We start from the raw sequence: 23699 nt of genomic DNA on the forward strand, positions 1-23699 counted from the left end.
CGATTTTGAGCAACTGCAATCAAGCGTTTATGCTAACTTGCAATGAGTCTCTTCCACCGCTGTGGAGGAATGATGGCCCATATTTTGGAAATGTTAAGTGTTAAAGTGTTCGAACCCTTCCTCCGTTATTTTAAATGTTTCAAAAAAATGTAAATATTAGTCGATGACAACACAGCAGACCGCAAAATGCGATTTTGAGCAACTGCAATCAAGCGTTTATGCTAACTTGCAATGAGTCTCTTCCACCGCTGTGGAGGAATGATGGCCAATATTTTGTAAATGTTAAGTGTTAAAGTGTTCGAACCCTTCCTCCATTATTTTATGTTTCAAAAAATCTAAATATTAGTCGATGACAACACAACTGAACACAAAATGCGATTTGGAACAACTGCAATCAAGCGTTTGCGCTAACTTGCAATGAGTGTCTTCCAGCGCTGTGGAGGAATGATGGCCCATATTTTGTAAATGTTAAGTGTTAAAGTGTTCGAACCCTTCCTCCATTATTTTAAATGTTTCAAAAATTTTTAAATATTAGTCGATGACAACACAACTGAACACAAAATGCGATTTTGAGCAACTGCAATCAAGCGTTTGCGCTAACTTGCAATGAGTCTCTTCCACCGCTGTGGAGGAATGTTGGCCCATATTTTGTAAATGTTAACTGTTAAAGTGTTCGAACCCTTCCTCCATTATTTTAAATGGGGTGGGGGGGTTGTTGGGGGGGTTGAGGACAACACAACTGAACACAAAATGCGATTTTTAACAACTGCAATCAAGCGGTTGGTTGGCCCGGGACACTCCTGGGAAGGTTCACCGCTGTTTCACGTTGTCGCCATTTGTGGATAATGGCTCTCACTGTGGTTTGCTGGAGTCCCAAAGCTTTAGAAATGGCTTTTCCACACTGATAGATCTCAATCTGTTATGTTTAATCAGTTGTGTTGTCAATGACTAATATTTAAATTTGATGATGACCCCCCCCCAAAAAAAAACTTTTCTGACAACTCCATATCTATTCAGTATTTTTCAATCTAAAATGTTTCTACTACAACATATACACAGTATTTTTTTACTTTTTCATGATAAGAATATCAGTGGTACTTCACTTACAAGAACGACTTGACGTCCAGCCCCCTGTGGCGGATCTGTTCCATCATGTGGTCCCAGCTGCCTGGATTCGACCTTGACCGGCCCGCCCCCGCCCCTCTGTACCGGGAAGCCCCAGCCGTACTCCCCCGGACCCCTCGTGGTCCCCCACGGTGGCCCCCACCACCTGGGCCTGTGTGCAGCTGGCCCAGGCTTTGCGAGGTGACAGGGGGGTCGTTAGGACCCGGAGGGGGCTGGTGTGTGAGGGGCTGCTGGAGGCTCTGCTGCCGGACCAGGGGCCGGGGGCGCGCCACAGCCGAGGACGGGATGTGCTCCAGGGTGGAGGTAGTTGAGAGGGACGCGTCCCCAAAACTGAGCAGAAAGACAGGAGACATAAGATGAGTAAATATCAAATATATAGAAGATGATGACAAATATTAGCACATTTATGGGAACACATTCTGGCAATATTCTCCAAAATTCATATGGTCATGTCCCCCTTTGGTTGTCATGTGGATACTGAAAATTCCGATGTTCCGGCGAAAGCACTGCTTTTTTTTTTTTTTTTACCCTTACTCATCATTCACAATCCTGATGAGAGACATCAACATCTCTCTTTCCTGTGCGTTCTAAAGATATAAAAACAGATAAAAAAAGACTCAGCTACCATTGTTATTAACATTGTTACACCGATTGAACCACCTTGCCACGCCACAACGGCTAGCTACTAGCCGACTAGCTACTACCGGGCTAGCTACTAGCCGGCTTGCTACTACCGGGCTAGCTACTACCTGGCTAGCAACTACCCGGCTAGCTACTAGCCAGCTAGCTAGCTACTCACATTGTGATTAACATTGTTACACCGATTGAAGTACCTTGCCACGCCACACCGGCTAGCTACTACCGGGCTAGCTACTACCGGGCTAGCTACTACCGGGATAGCTACTACCGGGCTAGCTACTACCGGGCTAGCTACTACCCGGCTAGCGACTACCCGGCTAGCGACTACCCGGCTGGCTACTAGGCGGCTAGCGACTACCGGGCTAGCTACGACTGGGCTAGCTACTACCCGGTTTGCTACTACCCAGCTAGCGACTACCCGGTTCGCTACTACCCGGCTAGCGAGTACCTGGCTAGCGACTACCCGGCTAGCTACTACCCGGCTAGCTACTACCCGGCTAGCTACTAGGCGGCTAGCAACTACCTGGCTGGCTACTATCCGGCTAGCGACTACCCGGATAGCTACTAGGCAGCTAGCGACTACCCGACTAGCTACTAGTCGGCTAGCGACTACCCGACTAACTACTACCTGGTTCGCTACTACCCAGCTAGCGACTACCGGGCTAGCTACTACCTGGTTCGCTACTACCCGGCTAGCGACTACCCGGCTGGCGACTACCCGGCTGGCGACTACCCGGCTAGCTACTAGGCGGCTAGCAACTACCCGGCTGGCTACTACCCGGCTAGCTACTAGGCGGCTAGCTACTAGGCGGCTAGCGACTACCCGACTAACTACTACCCGGTTCGCTACTACCCAGCTAGCGACTACTGGGCTAGCTACTACCTGGTTCGCTACTACCCGGCTAGCGACTACCCGGCTGGCGACTACCCGGCTGGCTACTACCCGGCTGGCTACTACCCGGCTGGCGACTACCCGGCTAGCTACTAGGCGGCTAGCGACTACCCGACTAGCTACTAGGCGGCTAGCGACTACCCGACTAGCTACTAGGCGGCTAGCGACTACCCGACTAACTACTACCCGGTTCGCTACTACCCAGCTAGCGACTACTGGGCTAGCGACTACCCGGCTGGCGACTACCCGGCTGGCGACTACCCGGCTGGCGACTACCCGGCTAGCTACTAGGCGGCTAGCAACTACCCGGCTGGCTACTACCCGGCTAGCGACTACCCGGCTAGCTACTAGGCGGCTAGCGACTACCCGACTAGCTACTAGGCGGCTAGCGACTACCCGACTAGCTACTAGGCGGCTAGCGACTACCCGACTAACTACTACCCGGTTCGCTACTACCCAGCTAGCGACTACCCGGCTAGCGACTACCCGGCTAGCGACTACCGGGCTAGCTGCTACCTGGTTCGCTATTACCCGGCTAGCGACTACCTGGTTCGCTACTACCCAGCTAGCGACTACCCGGCAAGCTACTACCTGGCTAGCTACTAGGCAGCTAGCGACTACCCGGCTAGCTACTACCTGGCTAGCTACTTCCTGGCTAGCTACTACCTGAATAGCTACTAGGCGGCTAGTGACTACCTGGCTAACTACTAGCCCTCTGTGTGGAGCCACACCACACCGGCTAGCTACTAGCCAGTTAGCTAATAACCGGCTAGCAACTACCCGGCTAGCTACTACATGCTAAAACATGCTAGGTTAATTAGCGACTCCAAATTGTCCATAGGTATGAATGTGAGTGTGAATGGTTGTTTGTCTATATGTGCCCTGTGATTGGCTGGCTCTATTGAGTAGTCTCTTATCTTTTTAGAACATACAGAAAACAAAAAGATGTGTTCATGTCTCATAAGGATTGTGGATGCTGGGTAAAATCCTTCCCAAAACTGCAGTTTTCCTTGAAATGTTTGATCCCACCAAGTTGGTATGCCGATGTTTGATTCCGCTTTTGTAGTAGATCTCATTAGATCCCGACGTGAATGAAGTGTACTCCGGCATGTGTCAAAACAAAAGCGTACATCTGCAGCACTAAAGTGATTAATCTCGCTCCCTAACGCGTCTTTGACCTACTTTGCATTTATTCACTTTGGTCTTCTTCTCTCCTTCACGTCTCGACGCCGCTGAGCTCCCCCACCACCCCCGGCCGCCATCACGCCGTCTCTATCTTCCATCACCATTCCGAAAGTCCACCAATTACCGGTCTTAAATTCGTGTTGCGCGTCAGCTTCTCGCCTCCCCATCGGTCGCCGCCGTGTGATGCGTTTATTTAAGCTTGTACTTGAAAAAAGGAGGCGTAAATAAAAAAAAAAAAAAAAGCTTATTCAGTGCGGGAGGATTTACTGTCTGAACTTGTGTTTAGCAAGCGCTTTGCGGAATTAACTCGGCTCCAACTCCGCCGGAGAGCCAGGAGACGAGCGCCCCAAGGAAAGCGTTGCCAGGTCAGCTGGTATAGATTGTTGCGTTCAAGGACCCCGTAATGTGATTTATAAGCATTGTGAGCGAAATACTTGAAAAAAGACAAGTCGACACAACATGAAAAACTGTTTTTGCGGACCGACACAGGTAATATGATCTCAGGGAAGAAGAACATTTGAAACACTTCTATGCTAGGACTATGTTAGCATTAGCATAGCATTTCAGGATGTGGAATCAAACTATGGAATGGATTGAGTAAGGAAATCAAACAATGCACAACGATGAGCCAATTCAAGAAACAATACAAGCAGTTGATGTTTGCTAAATACAAGGATGAAGAGTCTTGAACCAGTCATGATGTGCTATATATATCACTATATTGACACTTACTATGGTACCCATTATGGCATTGGATGCTCATATCAAACAACAAAACAAAACAAAACAAAACAAAACAAAACAAAACTAAACTAAACCTAAACCAAACTAAACCTAAACCAAACTAAACCTAAACTAAAACTCAACCTAAAATAAACTAAAATAAACTTAACTACACAAAACTAAACAAAACTAGACTAAACTAAAACTAAACTAAAACAAACTTAACTGAAAACAAAACAAAACTAAACTAAACCTAAATTAAAACTAAAACTAAATCTAAATCTAAATCTAAAACTAAAACTAAACCTAAAATAAAATAAAACTAAACCTAAACTAAAACTAAAACTAAACCAAACTTAAGTAAACAAAACTAAAATAAACTAAAACTAAACTAAAACAAATTTAACTAAATAAACCTAAACTAAACCTAAACTAAAACTAAACTAAAATAAAACTAAAACAAACTTAACTGAAAACAAAACAAAACAAAACTAAACCTAAATCAAAACTAAAACTAAACCTAAATTAAAACTAAAACTAAAACTAAAATAAAATAAAACTAAACCTAAACTAAAACTAAAACTAAACCAAACTTAAGTAAACAAAACTAAAATAAACTAAAACTAAACTAAAACAAACTTAACTAAATAAACCTAAACTAAACCTAAACTAAAACTAAACTAAAATAAAACTAAAACAAAACTATACAAAACTAAAACTAAACTAAAACAAACTAAAACAAACTAAAACTAAACTAAAACAAACTAAAACAAAACTAAAATAAACTAAAACAAACTTAACTAAACAAAACTAAAACTAAACTAAAGTAAAACTAAACTAAAGTAAAACTAAACTAAAGTAAACTAAAACTAAACCTAAACCTAAACCAAACTAAAACTAAAACTAAAACTAAAACTAAAACTAAAACTAAAACAAACTTAACTACACAAAACTAAACTAAAACTAAACCTATACTAAAATAAAACTAAACCTAAAATAAAACTAAACCTAAACTAATATAAACTAAAACAAACTAAACTAAACTAATGTAAACTAAAACAAACTTAACTAAACTAAACTAAACTAAAACTAAACTAAAACAAACTTAACGAAATAAACCTAAATTAAACCTAAACTAAAACTAAACTAAAATAAAACTAAAACAAACTTAACTAAACAAAACTACACAAAACTAAAACTAAACTAAAACAAACTAAAACAAAACTAAAATAAACTAAAACAAACTTAACTACACAAAACTAAACTAAAACTAAACCTACACTAAAATAAAACTAAACCTAAACTAAAACTAAACCTAAACTAATATAAACTAAAACAAACTAAACTAAACTAATGTAAACTAAAACAAACTTAACTAAACTAAACTAAAACTAAACTAAAACAAACTTAACTAAATAAACCTAAATTAAACCTAAACTAAAACTAAACTAAAATAAAACTAAAACAAACTTAACTAAACAAAACTACACAAAACTAAAACTAAACTAAAACAAACTAAAACAAAACTAAAATAAACTAAAACAAACTTAACTAAAACTAAACTAAAGTAAAACTAAACTAAAGTAAAACAAAACTAAAGTAAACTAAAACTAAACCTAAACCTAAACCAAACTAAAACTAAAACTAAAACTAAAACTAAAACTAAAACTAAAACTAAAACTAAAACTAAAACTAAAACTAAAACTAAAACTAAAACTAAAACTAAAACTAAAACTAACTAAACTAAAACAAACTTAACTACACAAAACTAAACTAAAACTAAACCTACACTAAAATAAAACTAAACCTAAACTAAAACTAAACCTAAACTAATATAAACTAAAACAAACTTAACTAAATAAACCTAAATTAAACCTAAACTAAAACTAAAACTAAACTAAAATAAAACTAAAACAAACTTAACTAAACAAAACTACACAAAACTAAAACTAAACTAAAACAAACTAAAACAAAACTACACAAAACTAAAACAAAACTACACAAAACTAAAACAAACTTAACTAAAACTAAAACTAAAACTAAAACTAAACTAAAACTAAAACTAAAACTAAAACTAAAACTAAACAAAACAAATGTAACAGTTACTGATTGTAAAAGTACCAGATGGAGGGGTAGGATTTAATAAGCTTTGCTTCTTCCTACTCCTTTTGGACATGTGGAACTGTGAACTGATTATGGGATGCATTCAATTGTAATCTGATGCATGTTCAAATGAAATCAAATCATTACTATTACAAATAATATTGCTCATTACTCTCAAAGAACCGGCATTAAAACGGTCCCTAGACAGAATCACTCTGAATAGACGCTAATCATGCAAACATCCAAATCATACTCCATAACATCTGCGTGATGTTTTCGGAACGTGTCAAAAAAAAAAGCTGAATAAGTTAGCATTTCGAAAACTGATTGCTACAAAAACAAATTTGAAAAGAACTTCGCCACCATCTGAGCTCTCTTTGCAGACGCTGATAAACGACGGATTTCAATTAAAATCAAGCTGTTGAGGAAAAGCGTTTCATTTGTTTAAACGACCTCATAAAACGTCCGTCCCGCTGAGTTAAAAACGATGAACAAGACCGACTATTTTCCGAGGATTTCACTGTTTTTCACTGAAAAGCTGGAACGTTGTCACAGCCTGAGCTAAATTAGCATCGGTACAGGAACAGTGCGAACGTGGGTTCACGCGGGTTTGGCATCGAACGGTGGAGGTAAAGTGTGAGTGACTCCCCGCACTCAGAGGTTTTAACCAACGGTTAATGGTGCGATCCAGGCAGCCCACTTTACTTTCAGGACTTCTTCTGTGGTTGCTAATGGCCACCGGTTGGAAGTCTGACTCTGGAAACGTAATCTTTACTGTCTCGGCAAAATTATATTTTAATAAAAATAATATTAAAGGGTCCCTGACATGATTCATCAGATTTGCTTAAATATGTGATATATTGTTTGTAATTATATTGGACATTTTTTTTTAAAGCAAAACAGTATTTATATTTGGTTACATTTTTTTTTTCATTTTAGGAAAAAGATCAAAGATTGAAGCTAATATTCAGTCAATTTTTTTTCTTGAACTGCAGTGTTTCATATTTAGATATTCGTCAACACAACTGAACACATAATTCAGTTATGAAATCTAAAAGTTCAAAAAATTTGTTTTTTTTTGAAAAAAATTTAAAAAAAATTGAAATTGAAAAAAAATTGAAATTGAAAAAAAAAATTGAAATTGAAAAAAAAATTCAAACCTACATGTCCCTCTGTGGGAAACTCTTAAAAAATAAGATTAATTGCGATCTATCAGAGTGAAAAGGGTTATAAAGCCGTTTCTAAAGCTTTGGGACTCCAGCAAACCACAGTGAGAGTCACAAAATTCAGTTATGAAAATAAAAAAAGTTATGAAAAAAAATTCAAACCTACATGTCCCTCTTAAAACTCTTACAAAATAAGATTAATTGCGATCTATCAGAGTGAAAAGGGTTATAAAGCCGTTTCTAAAGCTTTGGGACTCCAGCAAACCACAGTGAGAGTCACAAAATTCAGTTATGAAATAAAAAAGTTATGAAAAAAAATTCAAACCTACATGTCCCTCTTAAAACTCTTAAAAAATAAGATTAATTGCGATCTATCAGAGTGAAAAGGGTTATAAAGCCGTTTCTAAAGCTTTGGGACTCCAGCAAACCACAGTGAGAGTCACAAAATTCAGTTATGAAAATAAAAAAAGTTATGAAAAAAATTTCAAACCTACATGTCCCTCTTAAAACTCTTAAAAAATAAGATTAATTGAGATCTATCAGAGTGAAAAAAAGTTATAAAGCCGTTTCTTAAAGCTTTGGGACTCCAGCAAACCACAGTGAGAGTCACAAAATTCAGTTATGAAAATAAAAAAAGTTATGAAAAAAAATTCAAACCTACATGTCCCTCTTAAAACTCTTAAAAAATAAGATGAATTGAGATCTATCAGAAAAGAAAAGGGTTATAAAGCCGTTTCTAAAGCTTTGGGACTCCAGCAAACCACAGTGAGAGTCACAAAATTCAGTTATGAAAATAAAAAAAGTTATGAAAAAAAATTCAAACCTATATGTCCCTCTTAAAACTCTTAAAAAATAAGATTAATTGCGATCTATCAGAGTGAAAAGGGTTATAAAGCCGTTTCTAAAGCTTTGGGACTCCAGCAAACCACAGTGAGAGTCACAAAATTCAGTTATGAAATAAAAAAGTTATGAAAAAAAATTCAAACCTACATGTCCCTCTTAAAACTCTTAAAAAATAAGATTAATTGAGATCTATCAGAGTGGAAAAAATTATAAAGCCGTTTCTAAAGCTTTGGGACTCCAGCAAACCACAGTGAGAGTCATTATCCACAAATCCACAAAAACATAAAAGAGTGCCGAACCTTCCCAGGAGTGTCCGGTCAACCAAAAAATGACCCCAAGAGCGCAGCGACGACTCATCCAAAAAGTCACAAAAGACCCCACAATAACGGTGCCCTAGTCCAAGTCCTGACCTGAATCCTATTGAGATGCTGTGGCATGACCTTAAAAAAGCCTCCAATGTGGCTGAATGGCAACAATTCTGCAAAGACGAGTGGGGCCAACATTCCTCCACGGCGCTGGAAGAGACTCATTGCAAGTTAGCATAAACGCTTGATTGCAGTTGTTGCTGCTAAGGGTGGCACAACCACTTATTAGCTTCAGGGGGGGCATCACTTTTTCACTTAACATTTACAAAATATGGGCCAACATTCCTCCACAGCGCTGGAAGAGACTCATTGCAAGTTAGCACAAACGCTTGATTGCAGTTGTTGCTGCTAAAAGTGGCACAACCACTTATTAGCTTCGGGGGGGCATCACTTTTTCACTTAACATTTACAAAATATGGGCCAACATTCCTCCACAGCGCTGGAAGAGACTCATTGCAAGTTAGCATAAACGCTTGATTGCAGTTGTTGCTGCTAAGGGTGGCACAACCACTTATTAGCTTCAGGGGGGGGCATCACTTTTTCCACTTAACATTTACAAAATATGGGCCAACATTCCTCCACAGCGCTGGAAGAGACTCATTGCAAGTTAGCATAAACGCTTGATTGCAGTTGTTGCTGCTAAGGGTGGCACAACCACTTATTAGCTTCGGGGGGGCATCACTTTTTCACTTAACATTTACAAAATATGGGCCAACATTCCTCCACAGCGCTGGAAGAGACTCATTGCAAGTTAGCATAAACGCTTGATTGCAGTTGTTGCTGCTAAGGGTGGCACAACCACTTATTAGCTTCAGGGGGGGGCATCACTTTTTCACTTAACATTTACAAAATATGGGCCAACATTCCTCCACAGCGCTGGAAGAGACTCATTGCAAGTTAGCATAAACGCTTGATTGCAGTTGTTGCTGCTAAGGGTGGCACAACCACTTATTAGCTTCAGGGGGGGCATCACTTTTTCACTTAACATTTACAAAATATGGGCCAACATTCCTCCACAGCGCTGGAAGAGACTCATTGCAAGTTAGCACAAACGCTTGATTGCAGTTGTTGCTGCTAAAAGTGGCACAACCACTTATTAGCTTCGGGGGGGCATCACTTTTTCACTTAACATTTACAAAATATGGGCCAACATTCCTCCACAGCGCTGGAAGAGACTCATTGCAAGTTAGCATAAACGCTTGATTGCAGTTGTTGCTGCTAAGGGTGGCACAACCACTTATTAGCTTCAGGGGGGGGCATCACTTTTTCCACTTAACATTTACAAAATATGGGCCAACATTCCTCCACAGCGCTGGAAGAGACTCATTGCAAGTTAGCATAAACGCTTGATTGCAGTTGTTGCTGCTAAGGGTGGCACAACCACTTATTAGCTTCGGGGGGCATCACTTTTTCACTTAACATTTACAAAATATGGGCCAACATTCCTCCACAGCGCTGGAAGAGACTCATTGCAAGTTAGCACAAACGCTTGATTGCAGTTGTTGCTGCTAAAAGTGGCACAACCACTTATTAGCTTCAGGGGGGGGCATCACTTTTTCACTTAACATTTACAAAATATGGGCCAACATTCCTCCACAGCGCTGGAAGAGACTCATTGCAAGTTAGCACAAACGCTTGATTGCAGTTGTTGCTGCTAAAAGTGGCACAACCACTTATTAGCTTCGGGGGGGCATCACTTTTTCACTTAACATTTACAAAATATGGGCCAACATTCCTCCACAGCGCTGGAAGAGACTCATTGCAAGTTAGCATAAACGCTTGATTGCAGTTGTTGCTGCTAAGGGTGGCACAACCACTTATTAGCTTCAGGGGGGGGCATCACTTTTTCCACTTAACATTTACAAAATATGGGCCAACATTCCTCCACAGCGCTGGAAGAGACTCATTGCAAGTTAGCATAAACGCTTGATTGCAGTTGTTGCTGCTAAGGGTGGCACAACCACTTATTAGCTTCGGGGGGGCATCACTTTTTCACTTAACATTTACAAAATATGGGCCAACATTCCTCCACAGCGCTGGAAGAGACTCATTGCAAGTTAGCATAAACGCTTGATTGCAGTTGTTGCTGCTAAGGGTGGCACAACCACTTATTAGCTTCAGGGGGGGGCATCACTTTTTCACTTAACATTTACAAAATATGGGCCAACATTCCTCCACAGCGCTGGAAGAGACTCATTGCAAGTTAGCATAAACGCTTGATTGCAGTTGTTTCTGCTAAGGGTGGCACAACCACTTATTAGCTTCAGGGGGGGCATCACTTTTTCACTTAACATTTACAAAATATGGGCCAACATTCCTCCACAGCGCTGGAAGAGACTCATTGCAAGTTAGCACAAACGCTTGATTGCAGTTGTTGCTGCTAAAAGTGGCACAACCACTTATTAGCTTCAGGGGGGGGCATCACTTTTTCACTTAACATTTACAAAATATGGGCCAACATTCCTCCACAGCGCTGGAAGAGACTCATTGCAAGTTAGCACAAACGCTTGATTGCAGTTGTTGCTGCTAAAAGTGGCACAACCACTTATTAGCTTCGGGGGGGCATCACTTTTTCACTTAACATTTACAAAATATGGGCCAACATTCCTCCACAGCGCTGGAAGAGACTCATTGCAAGTTAGCACAAACGCTTGATTGCAGTTGTTGCTGCTAAAAGTGGCACAACCACTTATTAGCTTCAGGGGGGGCATCACTTTTTCACTTAACATTTACAAAATATGGGCCAACATTCCTCCACAGCGCTGGAAGAGACTCATTGCAAGTTAGCATAAACGCTTGATTGCAGTTGTTAAAAATTGCATTTTGCGTTCGGTTGTGTTGTCATCGACTAATATTTACATTTGTTTGATGATCTGAGACATTTAAGTGTTACGGAAAAATAATGGAGGAAGGGTTCGAACACTTTAACACTTAACATTTATAGAATATGGGCCAACATAGGCCAGAGACTCATTGCAAGTTAGCACAAACGCTTGATTGCAGTTGTTAAAAAATCGCATGTTGTGTTCAGTTGTCGCATGTTGTCTTCAGTTGTGTTGAACGATGACGACAACATTTCATAACAGTCCCCACCCCCCACCTCCAAAGCATGCACCCCCCCCCCCCCGCCCCCCCGCCCCCATTCCCCTGCAGGACTCACTTGCTAAACCGCAGGCCTCCTGCATGCATGTGGCTCTGGACCGTCTGCCAGCACCCGGCCTTGCTGCCACCGGTCACCATGCTCCGAACGCTGTCACTGCGACTGGGCCCCGCCCCTGTCCCTGCCCCGGTCCCAGCGCCCACCGGCGAGGGTCCAGCTCTGCCCTGCCCACACTTATCCACAGCCCCACTGAGACGGACACACACCAGGGAGGGACCAGGAAAGGATACAAAGACGAAAGACGGACCAACGGTGGACGGACAAGGTTGGAGAGCAAGTGTTATCAATCCAACTGTTAATCGCTCGTAATGATTGGTTCTTGTGAAGGCGTTCTTTCGTCGCAGTCGAAAGAACACAAACGTACAGTATCACTGTGTTAAGTATGAACATCCAGCAGCAACGCGACATTTTGGCATGACTGATATTTGGATGAAAAATATACACTGAATCAAGTCAACCTTCTACATCGAGAAGCGCCACCCGGATGACGTCACGTCTGGACAAACATATTTATATATTTTTTTATTAAAAAACAGTTTTATATATATATATTTATTTTGATCATTTTATATATTTATTGTATTTATTTTTTATAGATTTTTTAATTACTGTTTGCTTTCAAAAATCCACTAATGGAGAAAATAATGACAAGCAATATTTTATATATTTTTATTTATATTTTTTATATTTATTTTTTAATTACTATTTGCTTTCAAAAATCCAATAATGCAGAAAATAATGACAAGCAATATTTTATATATTTGTTTATTTTTATTTATATTTTTTATATTTATTTTTGAATTACTGTTTGCTTTCAAAAATCCAATAATGCAGAAAATAATGACAAGCAATATTTTATATATTTCTTTATTTTTATTTATATTTTTATATTTATTTTTTAATTACTGTTTGCTTTCAAAAATCTAATGCAGAAAATAATGACAAGCAATATTTTATATATTTATTTGTTGTTATTTATATTTTTATATTTATTTATTAATTATTGTTTGCTTTCAAAAATCCATTAATACAGAAAAATAATGACAGCAATATTTTATATATTTATTTGTTGTTATTTATATTTTTATATTCATTTATTAATTATTGTTTGCTTTCAAAAATCCATTAATGCAGAAAATAATGACAAGCAATATTTTGTATATTTATTTATTTTAATTTTTTATATTTATTTTTTAATTACTATTTGCTTTCAAAAATCTAATAATGTAGAAAATAATGACAAGCAATATTTTATATATTTGTTGTTATTTATGTTTTTATATTTATTTATTAATTACTGTTTGCTTTCAAAAATCCATTAATGCAGAAAATAATGACAAGCAATATTTTATATATTTATTTGTTGTTTTTTATATTTTTTAAATGTATTTATTAATTACGGTTTGCTTTAAAAAAATCAATTAATGCAGAAAATAATGACAAGCAATATTTTGTATATTTATTTATTTGTATTTATATTTTTAATATTTATTTTTTAATTACTGTTTGCTTTCAAAAATCTAATAATGCAGAAAATAATGACAAGCAATATACTGTATGGTTGACGAATCTTGTCAGGGACCCTTTAAAGTCACAAGGACGGACCTAAACCAGGACGAAGAACCAGAATGGAGGTAAAATAGATGAGCTCGGCGAAACACTGGACTACTTTCTCGACTTTTACTGTTGTAATATGGAAGGCAATTTTCCCATGCGTGTCCTGCACCATCAGCCAAAAAAAGCTGCTAATATTGGAGTAACTGTATCCATAAAACGGGTTCTCATGAGAACTGAGAAGAACCGCCGTGTGCTGTGGATAAAAAAAAACGGACCTTCTGTATCTTGCAGACTTTTGATAAAGAATCGTTTTTATGCACGGCTTTGAACAAATAAAAGATGCTGATTTTTGTAGAGTCATGACCTTGTCATCGCGACTTTGGAGTGGAGTAACACCCGTGTGCTTTCCTTGATGTATAATTTAGGCTAATTGCTAATGCGACATCAACATCAGCTTCTGGCGCAAAGTGCTCAATTATTGTAATAACCAAATCATGCATAAATGAGTCTAGAGTTATTATTATTTGACAGTAAAAATATCCATCCGTAGAGTCACTGTTGGAGTGGCTGACTCACCATGATGAGAATGGTGACAATATTATTGGACATCCCCAATATAATACTATGGAAGCCAGTTTCCACCACTGAAAAACAAAATGATCCCAATGGTAAATCAAATTTACGAGATACAAAGTCGAAATCACGAGATACAAAGTCAAAATTACGAGATATAAAGTCAAAATTATGAGATATAAAGTCAAAATTATGAGATACAAAGTCGAAATTACGAGATATAAAGTCAAAATTACGAGATATAAAGTCAAAATTACGAGGAAGTCAAAATTACGAGATACAAAGTCAAAATTACGAGATACAAAGTCAAAATTACGAGATACAAAGTCGAAATTACAAGATACAAAGTCAAAATCACGAGATATAAAGTCAAAATTACAAGAAAGTCAAAATTATGAGATACAAGGTTGAAATTATGAGATACAGGGTCGAAATTACAAGATACAAAGTCGAAATTACGAGAAAGTCAAAATTACGAGATATAAAGTCAAAATTACAAGATATAAAGTCAAAATTACAAGATATAAAGTCAAAATGACGAGATATAAAGTCAAAATTACGAGATATAAAGTCAAAATTACGAGATACAAAGTCAAAATTACGAGATACAAAGTCAAAATTATGAGATACAAAGTCAAAATTATGAGATACAAAGTCGAAATTACGAGATACAAAGTCGAAATTACGAGATATAAAGTCAAAATTACGAGGAAGTCAAAATTACGAGATACAAAGTCAAAATTACGAGATACAAAGTCGAAATTACAAGATACAAAGTCGAAATTACGAGAAAGTCAAAATTACGAGATATAAAGTCAAAATTACAAGATATAAAGTCAAAATTACGAGATATAAAGTCAAAATTACGAGATATAAAGTCAAAATTCCGAGATATAAAGTCAAAATTACAAGATAAGAAAGTCGAAATCACAAGATACAATTTCGAAATTACAAGATAAAAAGTCGAAATTACGAGAAAGTCAAAATTACGAGATACAGGGTCAAAATTATGACATACAAAGTCAAAATTACGACATACAAAGTCAAAATTACGAGATACAAAGTCAAAATTACGAGATAGAAAGTAGAAATTTCGAGATAAAGAGTCAAAATTACAAGATATAAAGTCAAAATTACGAGCTAAAAAGTCCAAGTAACAAAATAAAAAGTTGACTTTATCTCAAAATTTCAACTTTTTATCTTGTAATTTTGACGTTTTATCTTGTTATTTTGACTTTCCATCTCAGAATTTTGACTTAACTCAGAATTTCAACTTTTTATCTTGTAATTTTGACGTTTTATCTTGTTATTTTGACTTTCCATCTCAGAATTTTGACTTAACTCAGAATTTCAACTTTTTATCTCGTAATTTTGACTCTCGTAATTTCAACTTTTTATCTCAGAATTTCGACTTTCTATCTTGTAATTTTGACTTTTTCTCTCGTAATTTTGACTTTTTCTCTCGTAATTTCGACTTTTTCGTAATTTCGACTTTTTCGTAATTTCAACTTTTTATCTCAGAATTTTGACTTTATATCTTATTATTTCGACTTACCATTGGGATAATTTTTTTTTTTCTCAGTGGTGGAAACGGGCTTCCATACTTAATACTGTATATATACTGTATATACGTATACTGTATATATACTGTATATACAGGGTCGGGCCAAATGATCTGACACGTTTGTAGGTTAAATAAAAGGCAAATAAAGTAAAACAAAAAAGTGTTCATTTTCAAAAAGTACAAATAATGCCATATTGCATTGTTTCTTTATAATATTATATTATTCTTTATAATATAATTATATGTACTTTTCAAAAATAAAAACTTTTTTTTTGTTTTACTTTATTTGCCTTTTATTTAAGCTACAAATGTGTCTGATCATTTTGCCTGACCCCCGTATAAAGACAAAGTGGGGAGTTCAAACTCGCCCACTAATGAGCGCAGGGGGGTTGGGGGGGGGGGCAATATAAGGGTATGGTCAACAAAAAAAAAAACAACACAACTGTGACAAAAGTACACAAAGAAAGACCTCCGGGAGTTGGAGTGAAAAAGACAAGAGAATGGCTCTGTCGGGTGGTCTGTCACCATGGTAACCGGTCACGTGACGGTAAAAAGGGGGGTCTAATGAAGCTAGCGGCGCTGTAAGGAACGGGTCAAATCAAAGCTTTTAGCACCTTACGTGCAAAAGTTAATTCCTCCGCCATCATGATCTGTCTCGATGTCATGTCAACATCGATATAGTCACAATTTAGAGCCTCGTTTTTTTTTGTTTTTTTTTTAAACCAATTCCAGAAATATAAAAATAAAAAACCACGAATGATTTGAAATGGCAGTTGTAATTTCTCCCAATATGAGGGCAGTCCTGGAATCCTCAGGAATATTAGCGATGGTTGTGCACATCTCTATCAGGAGCCGCATGGCCAGCAGCGCATACTAAACACCATCACACTGTGGACATGCCTGAATGGGAAAAACACGAGGATTACCAGAGATTTTTCCCGCTTTTCCGACCTATAAATATATTCAAAATATTATATTCTCGTGTTAAACGATGCCAAAAGTTCAGATAATGAGTTTCGGAATCAAGTTTAGGATGGATCAAAACGCTCGTTTTCAGAGGCTGTTGTAAAACTGGAGATTTGTGATGTCACAAATAGGCAGGCTTCCTTATATGGGCGTGCGTTTGTAGTCCTAGATATGCTCTCTGCTCTCCCAATTCCAATCAGTTTTCATCATTTGTGATTAATTAATTTTTTTTTATCGTCCCAGGCCTAGTTGCCCATGAGCACTAAGGACCTTGTCGGGTTTTAAACTCTACACTAGTCTATAAGCAAAAATGCTTCCAGAACATTTATTCATTCATTTTCTACCGCGAGCCAATCCCGGCCGCCTTCGGGCGAGCCAGCCAATCACAGGTCACATATAGACAAACAACCATTCACACTCACATTCATACCGGTTGGCTGTTCCTGCGACTTATTACTTAGTACTAAATAAATTGTTATAAAATAAATAATAAAATAAATAAAGTAATAAATAAATTACCTGCAAAAAATGCGACTTAGTAATTAATAAATTAGTAATAAATAAATTGTTATAAAATAATAAAATACATAAGACTTAGTAATAAATAAATTAGTAATAACTAAATTGTTATAAAATATATAATGAATAATAAACTATAGTAATAAATAAATTACCCGCAAAAAAATGCGACTTGGTAATAAATAAATTGTTATAAAATAACAAAATACATAAATAAATAACCTGCAAAAAATGTGACTTAGTAAAAAATAAATTGTTATGAAATAAATAATGAATAATAAAGTATAGTAATAAATAAATTACCTGCAAAAAAAATTTGACTTAGTAATAAATAAATTGTTATAAAATAAATAAAGTAATAAATAAATTACCTGCAAAAAATGTGGCATAGTAATAAATAAATTAGTAATAAATAAATTGTTATAAAATAAATAATGAATAATAAACTATAGCAATAAATAAATTACCTGCAAAAAATGCGACTTAGTAATAAATAAATTGGTAATAAATAAATTGTTATAATATAACAAAATACATAAAGTAATAAATAAACTACCTGCAAAAAATGCGACTTAGTAATAAATAAATTAGTAATAAATAAATTGTTATGAAATAAACAATGAATAATAAACTATAGTAATAAATAAATTACCTGCAAAAAATGCGACTTAGTAATAAATAAATTGTTATAAAATAAACAATAAAATATAGTAAATAAATTACCTGCCAAAAAGTGCGACTTAGTAATGAATGAATTAGTAATAAATAAATTGTTATAAAATAAATAAATAAATTAATTAATTAATTACTTTTAATTATTATTAAAAAAATGCAACTTGGTAATAAATAAATTAGTAATAAATAAATTGTTATAAAATAAATAATAATAAAATAAATTAATAAATAAATTACCCGCAAAAAATGCGACTTATGTATGTTTTTTTCTACCTAACTATGCATTTTTGGCCTTGTGCGACTTATACTCCGGAGCGACTTTTCGTCCAGAAACTACAGTACTTTTCTGTTGAGTCCGACCCAGATTATACAAAACTCACCATCTCGGTCTGAGACTCACTTGGGTGTTAGTCGGGGGTCCCCGTAGGGGGCGTAGGGAGACATGTTTAAGAGAAACTCCTTGGGCGGGTAGGAGCTCCATCTTTGCTGCACATTGCTGCTGTCGTTGTTATTCCAAAAGTCTCTGTCTAGCTCACTGCGGTCAGAGAGAGAGAGAGAGAGAGAGAGAGACAGCGACAAGGACCGTTTATTTAACACAAAGACACACATTCATCTTTCAGCAGCGTGAGGACGGCCATAGATTCCTCAGATTCTACCATTTGCATTTGATAAGGAAGAAATATGGACATGCTGTTCCGCATAGCGCGCTAAAAGATTAGCTTTCAACTTGTTAAATGTGATACCGCATCATAGATCACTTTCAACACATCCCCATCTTAAGATCCCCCCCCCCGTCACCTACTTGATGGCTTTATTTTCCCCTCGACCTCGAACAGACTCGGGAGAGTTGGCGGCCTCCACCCCGGGTTTATTCCTCTTCCCCTGTGGATAGAGTACATCAGATGATATCTGTTGTAGCATTGTAGCATTTTTAGCCATTTTTTCATAGGTAGCACTATCATGTTAGCATTTTTTTTTATCAGCACATAAAAAATTGCCACTATTATGTGTATATCAGTGAAAAAGTCAGTGTGGAAGTGGTACTTTTTAGGGCTGCTTATTTTGTCCTTCCTCGCTCATTCTTAGGTTTAGAATAAATAAACTGAAGGCTAGCTACTTAGCTAGGTATATTGCTATGCTATATGCTATGGCCTTTGTGTTGAATTATGGACTCCGATAGAGCAGCTAGACGCAATAACCCACACAGAAAACTTTCTAGATCTTCCAAAATCTATTCCAGCTGTATCTAGCATGCTAACATTAGCACAATAGGATTTTTTTATCATCACATAAAAAATCGGCACTATTATGTGTTTTGCATATTAAGTGTTTGCATGCTAATGTTAGTACTGCTAGCATCTTAACATTAGCATTATAGCATTTTTAGCCATTTTCATAGGTAGACACTTAGCACTATCATGTTCGGTGTTAGCATGCTAACGTAGACTTAGCACTATAATGTAATTTATTCATTACTTTATTTATTTATTACTAAGTCGCATTTTTTGCAGGTTATTTATTGCTTTATTTTACTATTTATTTTATAACAATTTATTTATTACTAATTTATTTATTGCTTAGTCACATTTTTTGCAGGTAATTTATTTATTACTTTATTTATATTATAACAATTTATTCATCCCTAATTTATTTATTACTAAGTCAGATTTTTTGCAGGTAATTTATTTATTGCTTTATTTATTTTATTATTTATTTTAAAACAATTTATTTATTACTAATTTATTTATTGCTATGTCACATTTTTGCAGGTAATTTATTTATTACTTTATTTATTTTATAACAATTTATTTATTACTAAGTCGCATTTTTTGCAGGTTATTTATTGCTTTGTTTATTTTATTATTTATTTTATAACAATTTATTTTTTACTAATTTATTCATTGCTAAGTCACATTTTTGCAGGTAATTTATTTATTACTTTATTTTATAACAATTTATTACTAAGTCACATTTTTTGCAGGTTATTTATTGCTTTATTTATTTTATTATTTATTATTTATTTTATAACAATTTATTCATTACTAATTTATTTATTACCAAGTTACATTTTTTGCAGGTAATTTATTTATCACTTTATTTATTTTATAACAATTTATGACTAAGTCACATTTTTTGCAGGTTATTTATTGCTTTATTTTTTATTTATTATTTATTTTCTAACAATTTATTTATTACTAGTCACATTTTTTGCAGGTCATTTATTTATTACTTAATTTATTTTATAACAATTTATTCATTACTAATTTATTTATTACTAAGTCACATTTTTTGCAGGTCATTTATTTATTACTTTATTTATTTTATAACAATTTATTTATTACTAATTTATTTATTGCCAAGTCACATTTTTGCAGGTAATTTATTTATTACTTTATTTATTTTATAACAATTTATTTGTCACTAATTTATTTATTACTAAGTCACATTTTTTGCAGCTCATTTATTTATGACTTAATTTATTTATTTTTTTCATATTTTGTAGTATTTTGTACTGTAACTTCAGGTTCTCCTGACCTCCATAGCGGACCACCGGCTAACTTGGAGCACGTGTCCGAATATAGTGCACCTTGCTGGGGCACACCAGGTGGCTCCCTCTGCTCTTTTACTCTTGTTCTCCTGATAGTAGTGATGCGGTCGTAGTAATGTCATGTCAACAGGTACACTTGGTCAAATCCTAATTTGTTCGATTCCTGCTTAGCGCCAGGTGTGCTAACTACAGTTTAGCCTACAGAAAAGTAATCGGTCATTAAATGATACTTTATAAATAATACATGTATATGTACTATTGTGAAGGCTTGTTTCTCAGTATTTCTGCAGATATGAATACTATGATTATGAAGTGATACTATAACCCGATTTGTACACGGTATTCATATATATTTCTGCAGGGTTCATGCGTGTACGATACACTATTTTTCATCATGATGCATCTGCACAGATTTCCATCAGCGTGGCGGCAACATAAAAACACCATCACCTTCCTAAGGTGGGTAAACATTGGAAAAAAAAAAGTGTTTGATTCCGCGGCGGAATAGATTCCCACAAGTCACAGGAGCGTACGATTCAATGCAGCTCATCTATCATTAAACGGCATCGTGAAATTTTCAGGAGCGAGCATGAAAGCTGGAGACGGGACGATGTTTGAAAGAATGTGGGAGGATACGGAAAAAAAACAAAAAAAACCAAGAGGAAGTCAGTACGCCGGCATGAAAACGGGAACGTTTGAACCCGGATACGTGGAAGTGACATTTCAAAAGGAAATCAAGGATGCCACATGAGATAAACTGGTGAGTGAGGCCATGTGCCCCCCCCCCCCCACTCTGAAGTATTCTCATAAGCCCGGCTGCCATCATGGTTGTCACACAACTGACTGTTAGCGATAACGGCGTTAGTCTTGCGTTTCGGAATACGACGTTGTGGGAATGATCTTTTCCGGCAGCTCAGCGGGAGACTGAATTGTACGGTTAAACTCCAAAACACTGAGGGTCACATGGTGAAAACATGAAAGGATGCCACTTGGCAAGGCATGTAAATATATACAAAGCTTTGTATATCAGTGTAAAAAGTCAGTGTGGAAGTGGTACTTTTTAGGGCTGCTTATTTGCTTATTTTTAGCCATTTTTTCATAGGTAGCACTATCATGTTAGCACAACAGCATTTTTTTTATCAGCACATAAAAAATTGCCACTATTATGTGTATATCAGTGAAAAAGTCAGTGTGGAAGTGGTACTTTTTAGGGCTGCTTATTTTGTCCTTCCTCGCTCATTCTTAGGTTTAGAATGAATAAACTGAAGGCTAGCGACTTAGCTAGGTATATTGCTATGCTACATGCTATGCCCTTTGTATTGAATTATATGGACTCCGATAAAGCTGCTAGACGCAATAACCCACACAGAAAACTTTCTAGATCTTCCAGAATCTATTCCAGCTGTATTTCCAGAATAGTCTGTTTTAATTTATAAAGACTTAGCACTATCATGCTTATTGTTAGCATGTTAGCATGAGTGTGAATGGTTGTTTGTCTATATGTTAGTATTGCTAGCATCTTAACATTAGCATTGTAGCATTTTTCAGCCATTTTCATAGGTAGACACTTAGCACTATCACGTTCGGTGTTAGCATGCTAACTTAGACTTAGCACTATCATGGTCGGTGTTAGCATGCTAACATTAGTACAATAGCATTTTTTTATCAACACATAAAAAATTGGCACTATTATGTTAAGTGTTTGCATGCTAATGTTAATATTGCTAGCATGTTAACATTAGCATTATAGCATTTTTAGTGTCTACCATTTTCATAGGTAGACACTTAGCCCTATCATGTTCGGTGTTAGCATGCTAACTTAGACTTAGCACTATAATGTTTGGTGTTAGCATGCTAACATAGCATTTTTTTAGCCCGACACAAACAATTGGCACTATTATGTTATGTGTTTGCATGCTAATGTTAGTATTGCTAGCCTCTTAACATTAGCATTATAGCATTTTTAGCCATTTTCATAGGTAGGAACTTAGCACTATCATGTTCGGTGTGAGCATGCTAACTTAGACTTAGCACTATAGTGTTCGGTGTTAGCATGCTAACATAGCATTTTTTTAAAATTGGCACTATTAAGTTATGTGTCTGCATGCTAATGTTAGTATTGCTTACATGTTAACATTGGCAGAGTAGCATTTTTAGCCATTGTTAGCATGTTAGCATGAGTGTGAATGGTTGTTTGTCTATATGTGTCCTGTGATTGGCTGGCCACCAGTCCAGGGTGTACCCCGCCTCTCACCCGAAGACAGCTGGGATAGGCTCCAGCGGTAGAAAATGAATGAATGTTATGTGTTTGCATGCTAATGCTAGTATTGCTAGCATGTTAACATTGGCATTGAGCATTTTTAGCCATTTTCATGGGTAGACACTTAGCACTATCATGTTTGGTGTTAGCATGCTAACTTGGACTTAGCACTATAATGTTTGGTGGTAGCATGCTAACATAGCATTTTTATAGCTCGACACAAAAAATTGGCACTATCATGTTATGTGTTTGCATGCTAATGTTAGTATTGCTAGCATGCTAGCATCTTAACATTAGCATTATAGCAGTTTTAGCCATTTTCATAGGTAGGCAGTTAGTACTATCATGTTCGGTGTTAGCATGCTAACTTAGACTTAGCACTATAATGTTCGGTGTTAGCATGCTAACATAGCATTTTTTAAAAATTGGCACTATTATGTTACGATGTGTCTGCATGCTAATGTTAGTATTGCTTACATGTTAACATTGGCAGAGTAGCATTTTTAGCCATTGTTAGCATGTTAGCATGAGTGTGAATGGTTGTTTGTCTATATGTGTCCTGTGATTGGCTGGCCACCAGTCCAGGGTGTACCCCGCCTCTCACCCGAAGACAGCTGGGATAGGCTCCAGCGGTAGAAAATGAATGAATGTTATGTGTTTGCATGCTAATGCTAGTATTGCTAGCATGTTAACATTGGCATTGAGCATTTTTAGCCATTTTCATGGGTAGACACTTAGCACTATCATGTTTGGTGTTAGCATGCTAACTTGGACTTAGCACTATAATGTTTGGTGGTAGCATGCTAACATAGCATTTTTATAGCTCGACACAAAAA

General features: G+C 36.4%; 1 protein-coding gene across 2 annotated transcripts in view; it reads right to left on the bottom strand.

Moving 5' to 3' along the window:
• syt7b (synaptotagmin VIIb) overlaps positions 1-23699 on the bottom strand; it is a 100441-nt gene that overhangs the window by 44843 nt on the left and 31899 nt on the right. The window contains exons 3-6 of one of the 2 annotated variants that reach the window (XM_078792967.1): positions 18858-18937; positions 18456-18590; positions 12202-12390; positions 1108-1455 (exon numbers count right to left, since the gene is read on the bottom strand). In XM_078792967.1, coding sequence (XP_078649093.1) covers positions 1108-1455; positions 12202-12390; positions 18456-18590; positions 18858-18937 — 752 coding nt within the window. The remainder of the gene's footprint in view (positions 1-1107; positions 1456-12201; positions 12391-18455; positions 18591-18857; positions 18938-23699) is intronic. The other variant, XM_078792973.1, reaches the window with a different exon arrangement.

Source organism: Doryrhamphus excisus, linkage group LG1 (assembly GCF_037039965.1).
Source record: "Doryrhamphus excisus strain RoL-2023G ecotype Guam linkage group LG1, RoL_Dexc_Guam_v1.1, whole genome shotgun sequence".
NCBI lineage: Eukaryota > Metazoa > Chordata > Actinopteri > Syngnathiformes > Syngnathidae > Doryrhamphus > Doryrhamphus excisus.